The sequence below is a fragment of the Takifugu flavidus genome, chromosome 13 (assembly GCF_003711565.1).
Source record: "Takifugu flavidus isolate HTHZ2018 chromosome 13, ASM371156v2, whole genome shotgun sequence".
Taxonomy (NCBI): domain Eukaryota; kingdom Metazoa; phylum Chordata; class Actinopteri; order Tetraodontiformes; family Tetraodontidae; genus Takifugu; species Takifugu flavidus.
In genome coordinates this window covers 2,857,024-2,870,743 of record NC_079532.1, presented here as the reverse complement: position 1 = coordinate 2,870,743, position 13,720 = coordinate 2,857,024, and the positions used below count along the sequence as shown (strand labels likewise).

Genomic DNA, 13,720 nt, shown 5'->3' with positions numbered 1-13,720 from the left:
ACTACAGAAATAGCTGAGATGCTGTTTTAAATGCCTTGTAAGCCTGGTGAACTCTCCAGCAGATGGGAAGCAGCAGAGAGAGATCTAAAAGCAGAAAGAGCAAGAACGACGCTGGATCACAAGCAGCTTTTTGTCAGATGAAGAGTCAATATGGGACCCCGCAGCAGAGGATTCCACCCTCTCAACGTCAATCAAAGAATCAAGGAGCCTACACATCAACCTCCGACTCTCACCCCACCAGTAAGAAAAAAACAGGACTTTGAGCTGGATTAACAGGCAGCGATTTGCAAACAATAGCCCTCTATTCCTGTAATAAACAGCCTTCGGTAACAGAAAGACAAAAGCATGGAAATATTTTCCAAAGCCTTAGCATTAACAGAATGGCGATTCATAATTCATCATAAATCCATAACTGCGCACTTTGTCAAGCAAAGCTGCGAGATTCTGAAAATCAGCAGCCTTACAGCAAAAACAAGGTCTTAGCAAAGCAATCAAGACATCATGGCAGTGATTACGGGAACACAAGACCTTGCACCACCTTGCACACGACCCACGAGACCTGTGCAATATTTGAGAGAAAAAGAGTTCCCCTGGCAAATTCAGAGCGCGACAGCACGAGTATAACAAGGAAGCACCAAAGATAGCACAGGGCTTACGCACGCTAACTCACAGACGGTGTGCTGACCAGGTAAGCGTGCCTGTCGAGCGCAATGATTCGGGGGGTTGCGCTTAAAAATGGCCAGCGTGCGTTTGGGACCTCAAAGCCAATCAGAAACCAGCCATGCAGGCATTTCAGACCTATAGACTCCACCAGGCAGCTGTGGCAGTGATAAAAACGAGAGCCAATCACAGAATGATCGACAGAGGTGACGGCGAAATCTAGGAAATGAAATCTGGAGTACGACAAAGATTTTTTTCAGCGTGTTCTGGCGCACAAACAATAATGCTGCTGCATACGTGCGACATCGCCCAGAACCGTAAAGGTAATCTACCCCGAACATTTGAAATTCCACATTAATGGAGGTGCTACGCTACAGAACGCCAGTCCTTCTACCTCTGGGCCACGTGAGGCGATGAGCGAGAGCCGACTTTGGCTGTGTAGAGGATTAGATCAGGGAGCCAAACCAGAACCACTGTGATGGTTGTGTGTGTGTGTGTGTCTCAGAACAAGGCCTAATCACTTAATGAACACAGAGCAGCACCAGCCCGAGAAGGACAGCCAGATCATCCAGAGGCCTCCCTCGCCCGGCTCTCTAATAATACCAGCCAACGGCATCATGGGAAAGCTGGCGGGAGACTCACCCCACTGGACAGTCCCAGCCGCCAGTCACGGTCAAGCCCGGCCCACCGGGACCGCACACTTGCTAAGCCAACCCTTTCCGTGGGGGCCTGGGAAAGAGATCTGACAGATTAACTGATAGTTAATGGGCGAATGGCGTATTATGCACTGTCATTAATCCAAAATAGGTGCGCTGTGGTCCAGCCACACAGACGACAGCAGCCAGTGCACACAAACTTGAGCCACGAGTGACCTCGCCATTACCGAGAAGACCTGAGCACCATTTAGTGCGGCAAACAGCCGCTCAACAACAAATCAGACTCCAGTCTCTGAATAAATTCCACAACATAAACCTTTGTAGCGTGGAACCCAAAGCAGTGGCGCTTTTAAGGATTTATATGGAAGTTGGGAAAGGAATGTGGGAAGACATCAGGCAAATGAGAATATGTTTGAGGGAACACACTGTCTGAGGGAACGCGCAAACATTTCCACACACACGCGGGTGCTCAGTGTGACCAGCTGGACCAGCGAGGAAAAACGGCGCCTATTGTAGCCGTTTTATAAAGCAGATGGGAGGAAAAGCTCTCAGAGGAGAGAATAGAGAACGAGAGAGGGGAGAATCATCCTCCGGCTCTCTCCCGGAGGGTGGAGAGCTTCCAGAGCGAGCTGCGTCCCTCCTGCCGCCGCAGCCTACAACGGGGTCGCACCTTCCGCATGGAACCGCCGGCTGCATGCGGCTGACCGCAGAGGAATCTCGCCGCACGGTCACCACGGACAACAGGGCTGAGGCGCTCTAGGAGGGGTGAAACAAAGCAAACCCACACGCACCACTACACACGGAGCACCAGAACAGAACTTCTTTTCAGCACGCACATGCAACTTTAACTTAAACTGCAGTGTCATTGCAGTCTTTACTATTATAAAGCTTTTTATTTAAAACCCTAACCCTTTTTTTGGGGGGGGGGGGGGGGTATATCCCCAATCCTCCCCCCAAGGGATGGAAATTAAGATGGATGTAACTCTTGTTTCACAGCTTATGGTCTCTCCACATGGACAGGAAGCCCACCTTTGGCAGCCAGAGCCTATAGGACGGCGGCTTCTCTGCTGACTAAGAATAGATCAATGTATCAGGTAAATCAGGATTAACGCCGTTGTGCTCCAATGACAGCGCGCGCGCGCGCGCGCACACACACGGAACAACCAGGACACATAAAGTTCATTTCAGACCCCATCACACTCTCCTCGTCCTTTGGCGCTGGACGGTGCCAGTGCCTACGCACACGCGGCAAACCAATATGAACAATGTGTGAACAGTGATTATGTCAGCTCACCAAAGAAATAACCCCCCCCTCCACACACACACACACACCTCCACCCCCACCTCCACCAGCAGCACCAAATTTCCCCCAAGGCTCGGCAGGTGTTTGGAAGTAGGCGATTAGATATTTATCACCTGCGGCCAGATTTCAAGTGGCCACAGAACCTTCCATAATAAATGGTGCAATTATAAATAAGGGGGAAGGGGGGTGGGGGGGGGCAAGCAGTCCCAACTAACCTGTCTGTCCTTTCCCGAGCGTCTTTTCCAAGCGATAAGGTCCCACGTAATTGGCGTGTTGGGCACCACTGTTGTCTTTGCCGGACGATGACATGTCGGACTTGTGCGAAAATTACTTTAGGGGGGGGGGGGGGACACGGACAATTACACAGTCCTCGCCGGAGGTCCGAGCCGCTGCGGGTTCTCCTCTTACTCCACAGCCTTTTCGCCTCCTGTGGCGCTCCGCTCTCCGTCTTTCTCCGGACCTCACCCGCTGTGTCTGAGGAGGCGCTCTCTTCTTCCTCTCCTCTCTTCTACAGCCGCAGACGAGCCGCAAGTGCTTTGAATATCACTGGAAGCTGCGCCGCCGCTGTGCGTCTGTGGGAGGTGCTGCGGAGCTGACGAGCGATGATTGACAGCGGCGCTGGCCAATCAGAGAGCAGGTCCTCTCAGGCGCTGTTGGCTTTTGTGGCTGTTGCTAGAGCGTCGACTTTTTTTTTCTTTTTTTATCCCCCCTCATTGAAAAAGTTCCAAATTGCAATAGAGAATACCACATAAACAGACTTTTCTTTAAAAGTGGTCATTTTGGAGAAAAACGCAATCCTTGGATTAAAATAAATTATTTCACAACTCATTTCCTCCAACTCCAATTTTAAAATTGTGACGACTTTGGACGCCGCATAACCCTTTTAGTGTTCGTACGTTGTTATGGTTTGTAGTTGTTTATTTTTATTTCTATCTTTTATACACGGTACAGCTGAGCAAATGGAAGACAGTCAATCATCGAAATTTGTACACTTAACGAAATGCTTCTTTTTTTTTTTAAATCACATCAATTGGACCACAGTTCCAAAGAATAATGTCACTTTTAGTCTATACAAATCCGTCTTGAATATGTGCTTTGGGTCTCTCTCTCTTTCTGTATAACAATACTAGAGCCTCATTATTCTTGTATGTATTTTTCCACATGACAACATTATGAAATCAAAACAATCAATAATTACATGGGTGCCTGTGTGTGATGTAAACTCCCTAATGACTCTGAGATGTGTCACCTCAACAGACGCAATCGACAAGCTGCCATCTCGGCGCTCCGAGGAGTTCCTGTATGTGTGAAGTATCAGGTCGAGTTCTCGAGTCGTCATCTGAGCAGAAGGTCTCGCTGCAGCATCACCCAAATATATACTGACTTTATTTCCTGGAGACTTTCTTCTGTTTTCCATTTGCTCCTTTGTGTGTGTGTGTGTGTGTGTGTGTGTGTGTGTGTGTGTGTGTGTGTGTGTGTGTGTGTGTGTGTGTGTGTGTGAGCAAAGCAGGAGGGGAGAGTGTGTCGGCCCTCTGGTTCATTTCACACCCCACTGGTCTGAGACCTGTGACTGCAGCTCTGGTCTCTGTCTCTTCCTCACCCCCTGAGAGAGTACAGGTGCCAGGGGACATGGGGGTGGGGGGAACATGCACAAAACACACGATGTGACCTCTAGATAGTCTTTGGTAGAGGACAAAGTTGAGGAGTCTGCTGAAATATTCAAGAGTTGCAAGAGCGGCACACTGGAGGCCTCTTCAAAAAATCCCCCAGAAAGGTTCTTGGATACTAACTTATATATAAAAAGCATTGGTATATATGTGGACAAACACTCAGTACATCCTATATTTGATATAGAAGCAATATTCTTTCAAAAAGCCATGCCTTTTAGCCATATTACAATGCACAATGTTTAAAAAATACACCTGTACAGTCACCAAAAAGCCAAAAAAGGTCTTTTCATGACTGAACATGCCCCAGTTCGCTGCCTTTGAGGATGGTGTCAAGCACGTGCTCCGCGTCCCCGATGGCCTCCATCGCACGGGGGGGCTGGGTCCAGGTGGAGAGGTGTGACCCGAGCTGTCACCCACGTGACCAAACGCTGCCAGGTGGACGGCGCCAGGTGCCAGGCGGGTACCTGCTCAATAATGCATCAGGCCTTGGCGTTGGCGCTGGCAGGCGCACCACTTTGAAGTGCTCCAGAAACATCTGCAGCTTGCGTTTTTAATCACCTTGCCAGTATCTCCCTGCTACCCATCAATCCTTCCTCACTCCTCCTCAGCCGCCATCGCTCCCATCCTTCATCCCTGCGAAGCAATTAATGAGACGTCTTCTTAGATGGTGTTTGAGCCTATGTTTCAATCAACAGCGCGGGGGGGGTTCTGAAGTTTGCAGAGATTTTTTGGATTAAAATGTCATTGAAATGACATTTTAGTGGCTTATTTTATTTCTGCTTTTGCTAAAAATGCTGTAAACTGAGCGGAAGGACATACAGGTGGTAGGACACTGCTTTATTTTTGTGTTTTAAGGCTGCCAACAGTTCAGTAACATCGTTCCCCCCCATCGTCCCCAGCATTCTGCCTCATGATGAAGGGCAGGAGAGCCTGGCCCCTTCAACAGGGAGCCATAAACACCTGACTTTTAAAACTAAACATATACACACACTCTAAAAACCCTGTGTACACACCAATTCACGGGCTGGGTGTACCGCAGTGCTGCCGTGTTGGAACAAATGCTGCACACGGATGCAGACTCCACACCTCTCAGGGTTGTACAAACTGTTTATTGCCAACAACCCTTGTGCTGTTAACGCGCCGGCCAACATAGTGTGTTTGATTAATTAGTGTGACATCTTCGTTCAGAGAGGACTGCTAGCATTTATCAGCAAACACTTGGAAGACCGGAGGGTGGAAAGATGAATGTAAAGGCAGTAAACGCTTTCAACAGAACCTCTGTCTGACAAACACGAGTAATAGCTGCATCCAAAAGGTGCCGCACAGTGAAAGGGAAATTTGGAAGTAGAAAAGTTAATGTATCTCAGAGTTACCGTGCAAAATAAACTTAGAGAGATTCTTACCTTTCGGGCAGTTTTAGACTTTTTTAGCCATTTTTAAATGTTCTTAATAAGCACACTAAAATGTAAAAGAAAGTGTAAAAACATCATCTATATTCATGTCTCATATAGTTTTGATAAGTGTTAACTTTAGTGTAAACAAACCAGACTTGTGACCACGGCCGTTAGCTTCAGTGTTAGCATTAGCGCTCGTGTTAGTTTTAGCTTTATGAAGAGTGATTGTTGGTGTTGGCGGCAGCGCTCACATCTGCACAGTGTTTATTGTGAAGATGACAATGTTTCCTCTGCCTATTGCAAACTGTTTTCGTCAAATGTCGCTAAATGTTTAAACCATGACCATATTTGCCATATCCAGCTCTGCCTGAGGGGAGAGTCAGAGGTCGGGCGGAGGGGAAGCGGGCGGGAATCTTTCAGATTTTCTAAACTCTAAACTCTAAAAATCTATTCAAGATGGTGAAAGGTGCATCACTCTTATAGAGGAATCGCACCTCTACCTAATGAGCTACATATGCAGAAACAAAAATGTACCCTGGAAGACGGATGTGCACATCTGGACAAAGATTTTGTGTGTATGAGCACTGGAAATCCTCAGTGCAAATCAGTGCAATCACACACACACACACACACACACACACAGGCACACACACACACACACACAGGCACAGGCACAGGCACACACACACACCAATATTTATCTATATTCTATACATCTTACATCTCTGATCTGCTGTTCATTTCAAATGTCACTGTATGGCATGGCCGCCAGGGAGGCTGTGCGGGGAATACCAGAGGGAATGACATCTCCCTCACTCACGCTCACACGTTGACACATGTGCACACGGTTGCTGCAACACTGCCTCCTGCTGGTGATAAAGTGCGTTCCTCCCCTATCCCCTGCTGCTGAACCCCAGAGCCTCCCCAGTAGGAAAATCCATATTTTTCTAATGACATACTATCGGGAAAAAAAAACCCAACCGTTCCTCTGTAATTATGATAATACCCTAATTTTGTCAGAAAAGCTCCCAGCAGAGCTGCAAGGGTTTAAGATTCACTCGCGTTGCACTGCTTCTAACCTCTCCGTGCTGACATCCTGATATGGCAAACACAGTCGTCTGACCCAGTTTACTTCTGTTCCTCCTCTGTGGCTGCAGCCTTCCAGTCCCAGCCGTTTACATATAGCAAAACATGCTTTTCCAGGTTATTTTCTCCGCCTGATTGTGAGTCAGTCTGCAGAATACCGCGTCTTTGTGCCGCACGGCAATTTCCTAGATTCGCAGCTACAACTACGATTTATATGTCTTGGACTGGAGCTAATGCTTTTTTAATAACGTAACACATTAAACACAGATGCACCGACAGAGCTTATTCAGTTCTCCCTTTTTGCCATTTCTATAAACATAATTGCAGCATAAGAAACAAACTGTTGGCAATTATTATTCGTCTAGATAATCACTGTGGCTGCATGTGCCTCACTAATCACGGGCAATTACTAGCTGCATGAGATGAAAGTCTTAAACAATACGTATCACTGATGGCACAAACCTGGTGGTGTGCTCGGTTATCAATTTGTGCTTCTTTAGAGGTATCCACAACTGTAATTCAGTGTTACTGCAGATAGTCTTGTAAAAGCCTGTTTTAGTGTTTTGGCTTTTTAGTCGGTATTAAGAGCGTTTGCCCATGGAGCTGGGCCGCGCAGGTAACCTTTTCCTGTTGTGTGGTTGCCGAGTATCCTTGAAAATGACTCACAAACACGCCAAAGCGTTTCTCTCCAGCCAATTCAAAAAAATCTGCTGCAGGCAAGGTCACTGGCTCTCACCTTTCAAACCTCGCTTGGAACACAATCTAATGTGTTTTACTTGAAAGGACAAATTAGGAAAAAAACAAAAAAAACCACACACGAATGGAAGGTCGCGCATTCACGTCTGCAGTAAGAAAGGAGGCCTCGTGACATTTTAACATCTCCAGGAATTTTTCCTTTCCTGCTCCCTGTAGATGTTACTTGGCATCCCAACGAGCAGAGAAAGACAGCAGTGATACGTGAAGGGATACGATATTCCAAGAAACGCTTCTCGCAGACATTTGCATTAAACTGACAATAAATGAGACCTGTCTCAGGAAAGGAGGGCGATTGGGAAGTTTTCCACCTGGTGATGTCACCTGTGTGCTTTATTACCACCTCCTGGGTAAAAATTGGGAGAAATACATCACAAACTGTTGAAAACAAGGAACTGCAGTTATAAGCACAACATTCTGGCATCTTAGGGATGAAATCTGGGATTGATCGCAGGAAATTTACACCTATTTACCCCGAAATAAGATGCTAGTATCAGGACAGCTACTGTACAAAAGCCTTTAACGACCAACATTTGACTCTAAGGGTGATTTCTTCATGAATATATGGTGAATCACTTTAATTACCAAAGAACTGAAGAGACGTGAAGAAATATTAAATGAAACGTGCCCATGATTACTTGAACGTGCTCGCCCTAGCCGAGGTCATTTCAGCGGCTCGTCTTTGCTTTCAACAGGCTGCAGGTCGGGCAGCAGCGTTTAAATGGCCTGGAGCTTTCCACGGAGCTCTACAGCGCCATTAATCAGCAGGTAAATAGAGGAAGAGGCCTTTCATCAAGAGAGTTATGGCCTCTATGCACGCAAACAATGACAGTTAAAGGGTGGAACTTTTGCACCTTCGTGAATCATGAAAACGAATGAATCTAGATTTCGGACTTTGTGTAATAAACTCACGAGATCGATTACTAATTCAACTCTGTGCCAGTTCCCCGCACGGCCGAAAGATCACAAGCTGAAGGGATCCAGTTGGTGCTTTCTGCTAATAAATGCTAAGAATCGGTTGCCTTAGCCAAAGAAAACCTATTATCTGGTAATATTCCGGAGTCAAAATCCATCTCAGTTCATTAATCGTTTGAAAACATTTATAACAAACAGCCTAATGAAGTGTGAAATCACCAAAGTGTGTGACTTCCTATTAGTATGCAAATACGTTTATTTCCTTGTTTTTTTGGTGTAGTTTACAAGAGCGGTGAACAGAATACATGTTACTGTTAATAATTTTGAGGGTTTTTTTCACTTGTTTTTCTCATTTGCCTTTTAATAAACGCTGATAAATGGTCTCTAAATGGTAAACATTTGTATTTTATAATAAGGCTACCTTCATCTTCACAAATCTCCGTCTCAAAAACAAAATTAGAGCCTCAGAGAGCAAAAATTACAGATTAGTAAACGCGGCAGTTCTGAAAACGCCATCCAGCAACTCTATCAGCTAGATTCATTATCCACTGGCTGCAGATGTCAAATCAGCAGCTGTAAAGTTAACAACAGCTGTAACTGTCGACAAGGCCGTCGATCCTTGACTGTACGATATTTAAACAGCTAAATGAAACATTTTGCAATTGAATTTGCTGCATCTGAATAACAAGGATGTGGTCATTAGGAGGCCCAACCCCAGAGAGCAGCGCCGCCGGACAGCTGGTCCCAGCTAGAACGGCCAATCATTGGACGGTAAATCATCATCGTAACGCTACAGCAATATTACAGTATCACCCTGCACAATTCACAGATAACGCTGGGGGGCTGCTCTCTCCGCGCTAGCTGTGGGGGTGGAGAAGAGGCAAGGAGGTGACAGACGTGGACGAAGCGGGGGCGGCTCAGACTGCTGGGGCCGACAGATGCATCGCCACTGACGGCTCCGTCCCCGCCGACACCAGACCACTGCTGGGGCTGGCTTCAGACGAAGCTCTGGGGGCAACGACTACGCCTGACCTTGACGCGTGCGCGCCACGCATGTGTACGTGTGGCATCCTGGGGTTGCGGGGGGGCCTCCTCCGGAGAGCAATGAAAGCTGATTGGAGTTAAGGCAGCGGGGCAGGAGTCCCCAGCCCAGCATCTGTTTGGATTAAAGTGAACCAAACCATCACCTGTGAAATGGAGGTGAGTGGGGGAGGGGGGGGGGGTCAGAGACAGAGAGAAACCAGGAGAAGAGAGGAGGTTGTTGTTGGAGGGCACTGCGTGAACAAACAGGACGTGTACGGAAAAGAATGTTCATTTTAGTGGATCATTAAAGGCTGGGTGATGTCAGAGCTGGAGGAGCGCATGGACGAAACTGACCTTTGGATGAATCATTTCACGTGCGCCTGCTCCATGTTTCGCTGCCTCCAAGCTTCAGCTGAGAGGAGAAATCCCCCCCGTAACACGCCCACGCTCCTTCCCTCTGCCTCCTCGTCTCATCCCTCTCTTCCCATCGCTCATCGTCACCCACCGCTGAACTCACCTACCGCCTCCACCTGCCTCCAGGGAATCGTTTTCACTCTAACAACTTCAATTAACCCCACCACTCCGTGCGTGCAAAACACGCGTGCGCACGCACGCCCCGCCGCCGTCGCGCGCCCCCGCCTCCCAATCCAATATCAATCAGCGGCGCTAAGGTCATCAGACCTGAAGATCGCCGCCACATGGCTGGTTAGACCTGCGAACGCTGCCAGGACCAAACTTTCAGAGCCTCAACAGCCCAACTTTGACTTCTTTGCGCCAAATTCCAGATTTCTGCCGAAATTCCGGGAAGCTTTGATCCGGCTCCCCCACAATGTGCCTCATCCGCTAAAGGCCCAGAGGAAATGGGAAAATTCACGTTCGCTTCCCACTTTGATACATATATTAGCGTTTCTGGAGGTGGTTGGCGTGAGTAATCGAGTGCACAGGTTGGCTGCGGGGGTCAAGTCTGGAGCCTCAAACCTTGGTGGGCTTCCCAGGTGCTCAGCGGTAAACAGCTTCTGGGACCTTCGGCATGTCATCAAAAGTAGCATCTGAGTTTGGGTGTCTGCGTGCCAGCGCTCCCACGAACCTGGCTGTGAATCAGCGGGAATGTGTATTAGTGTGTGTGTGTGTGATGGGGGGGATAAGTCCAAACAGATGTTGCTGAAATCAGACTTGGCTGCTGTGTGGATGCCTGCAGGCAGGAGGCTCGCGTAACCTTCCAGACTTCATCAGCATTTAGCTGGTGCGTAACAACGCCAGGCTACTGTTTTAGCAGCCGCGGCCAGGAATAGAAAGAAAGAAATTAGAAGAGCCAGCACTCCACCTGAAGTGCGTTAATATCCTGTAATGGAGGCTGATTGTTCCCCCGCAACGGCGCGGTGACTGATTTTCCGCCATATTGTCTTTTGGAGTCCCGCTTTTTGAGACCCGCCAGCCCGGTCGCGGCTTCCATTTAAGGCCTGGTGAGAACAGGTCAGGAGGACTTCACATCCGATTAGAATCACATCTTCTGCGAGGGGGATTAAGATTGGAGGCTGAATAATAGCACAGCCGTGCACAAATGTACACGCAGACATGACTTCATTCACATCCCGTACCTCCACGACTGCTGCCGCCCCTCCTGCAGCCAGCTGAGTTCTTCCTGGCCTTATCAGCACCTAATTGCTGCTGATTGGTGTATTATTGCTCTGGTTAATCTGCCTGTGGGTGGTTAATAAAGGGGCTCCATCAGGGATGTTATCAATCGTAGGCAGACCGTGTGTGTAGAATCTGGTTGGAAGTCGGGAAGGAGGGGAAAAAAGGGAAAGAGAGCGCAGTGCTGAGAGCATGGAGGGAAAGATTTGAAGGAAAGCAGGAGGGGGAGCGAGGAAAGCACCGGGAATAAGATTGTGTGATTCCTGCTGAAAGACGAGGAAGGACAAATTAGCAAGGGGGAGATTCAGAAACTGCACAGGAGGTCGTGTTTGCGGCTCAGGGTACGTCTGTCAGGGATAAAGTGGGGTTCTGACGGAGGGCTGGATGCTGTTCTGACAGAGTGTTGAAGCTGATCTTTCTCCCACGAGGACCTTTCTGTGATTGATGTGACCCACGTTCCTCGGCCTCGCTGAAGCTGGAGGAGGCGGAGGCTGGGAGCAGCTGATTAGATTCCTCTCTATTACACGGCAAGCTGAGACGTTGAGCACTGCACCATCGACACACGCACACACACATGCACACACACCTCAGTCCCAATGCTCTGTACAATAACAGCACATTGGCAAGTGACAAGAGGAGAAGCTAACATGAGACACCTGTGCTTCTTTATCCCTCCGCAGGGGCTGAAGTGACTGAATTGGGGAAGTGGTCGTGAAATAAGTAGAGAGTTTTAAAAAAAAGAGTGGCTCTTGGACGAGGACGAGAAGACGCCTTGGTTTGAAGGACATTGCTTGAGGCAAACCCAAGACTTAAAAGATGGGAGATAAATAAGGTTTCTCCTATATTTGCTTTATTTTCATCTGTCTCCAGCTCTGGTTTCCACATTAGCAGCTCCAAACACTTGAGCACTTTGAGGCCCATTAAATGGATGTTTGAACTGATGAGCTGGGAGTCATCCAGGAAACTTTAGTGAGAACAGAATCTGTAAACTCTTCCTCAAACACATGGGGGAAAACTAGCTTCAGGTTCAGCTAAGAGACACTGAGACACCGAATTCCAGTGGAATGATGCTCTGGATGACGGTTCATTTAGCTATTTATTTTAGTTTAAAGTCAAAAGCTGGCGCCGGTTCTGCGGCCTACAAAAAAAAGCCTTACACTTTTCAGTGGCTCATCTGGATACACAAGCGGATGACAAACTGCGAACAAGGTCATGCTTCAGCTGGTGCCGGGATACTCTGCTGGGAACGTGAGGCTGGGAGGGAGGGGGGCTTCACTGGAACAATAGATTATAGCCTCTGTTGGGTTGCCATCTACCGGTGATAGATGAGTACTGCAAGTAAACAGCTCATTGGTGAAACATCACCAAAATGGGTATAATATTCTAGACAAAAGCACAACTCACTCAGAATAATAAATGTATACAGGCATATCGTTAAAGGTTGCATAGATCCATGATTTAATTATCACATCCACTGAGGTGCAACAAATCACTTCAATAGTATTAATTTTATTGTATTCTTGTGGGGGTGGACAGATTTTGGGGGACTGGGGGGTGATTCACATTTTAGATCTGGTCTCTTCTCTGATAGAAACTGAACTATTGTAACGGAGTCCAGTCTTAATTTACATAAGTGTTTCTGAAACTCATTAAACAATGAAAAATTCAGGCAGAACTCAAAGTAGGAATTCTTGTCCTTTAGTAATCTTAGTTAAGCAGAAAGACCTTTCATTCAACCAATGAAAGGTTTTGGCTGAAATGGTTGTGAAATTAGCTGAGGTTAACACTGCTTCTGTCAGGCTGACCTGTTACTGAACTCGCACTTTAACACAGTCATACTCAGTGCTTTTACTCCTACTACACAGTCTTTTCACGAATTTACATTACGTGTTGTTTGTCACCACAGCAGCTGTGGTTTGCTTCAAAAATAAAACAGAGATTACAGACTAAAGGTCTGTATATAAATGATTGCTTTTACAGTTGAGACTATAACTACGTACACGTGTTAGTTTACTCAGTTCTTTCCAGTGAGTTGGCAAAAAAAATCGTTATTCCAAGATATGTTTCAATAAAATATGCTCAGTTTGGTTCAAATTGAGATGTGCTGTCAGTAGTAACATTTAGTAGCAGTTATCAAAGCAGACTGAACAGTGTTTACCCCTTTTATCAGGCCTTACTGGCAATGGCTGAAACAAATGAAAGTAGTTTGAATTGTTCTAGTTTGAACACTTCATCCAGAACTTAATGGTGCTGAAATACAGAGGCCAAACTACAGAGACTAATCCCAAATCATATGTAAATAGAACATTCTTGCAATTTTCACTTTGTAATCTTTCAAAAAAAAAAAACTGGATAGAAGAATGAAGAAAGAAATACGTTGTGTTGTAACTAAAGCACAACACTTTGGGTCCTTTGTCAGTGAAATCGGCTTTATCTAGCAGAAAATTCCTCAGGTGTAACAAAAAGGTCTTGTGCAACAAGCAGCGTCAGACAGTAGGGGGCAGCAAAGGAACGGTTACGTCACAACCAAGCAGCTTCAGACGAGCACTTTATCACGTAATCACGCTCACATTAAGAGATAGTACTCTCTTCCTTCCAGTTTCCTTCTCGCACTTTAACACGGCC

The 13,720-nt window shown here is 46.9% G+C and overlaps 1 protein-coding gene across 5 annotated transcripts in view; it reads right to left on the bottom strand.

Annotated features, from left to right (window-relative positions):
• brsk2a (BR serine/threonine kinase 2a) overlaps positions 1-3,147 on the bottom strand; it is a 119,975-nt gene extending 116,828 nt beyond the window's left edge. For 3 of the 5 annotated variants that reach the window (XM_057050895.1, XM_057050896.1, XM_057050899.1), the window contains exon 1: positions 2,835-3,147. In XM_057050895.1, coding sequence (XP_056906875.1) covers positions 2,835-2,928 — 94 coding nt within the window. In that variant the 5' untranslated portion in view covers positions 2,929-3,147. The remainder of the gene's footprint in view (positions 1-2,834) is intronic. The other 2 variants (XM_057050901.1, XM_057050904.1) reach the window with 1 other exon arrangement.
• Positions 3,148-13,720: the final 10,573 nt, after the last annotated feature.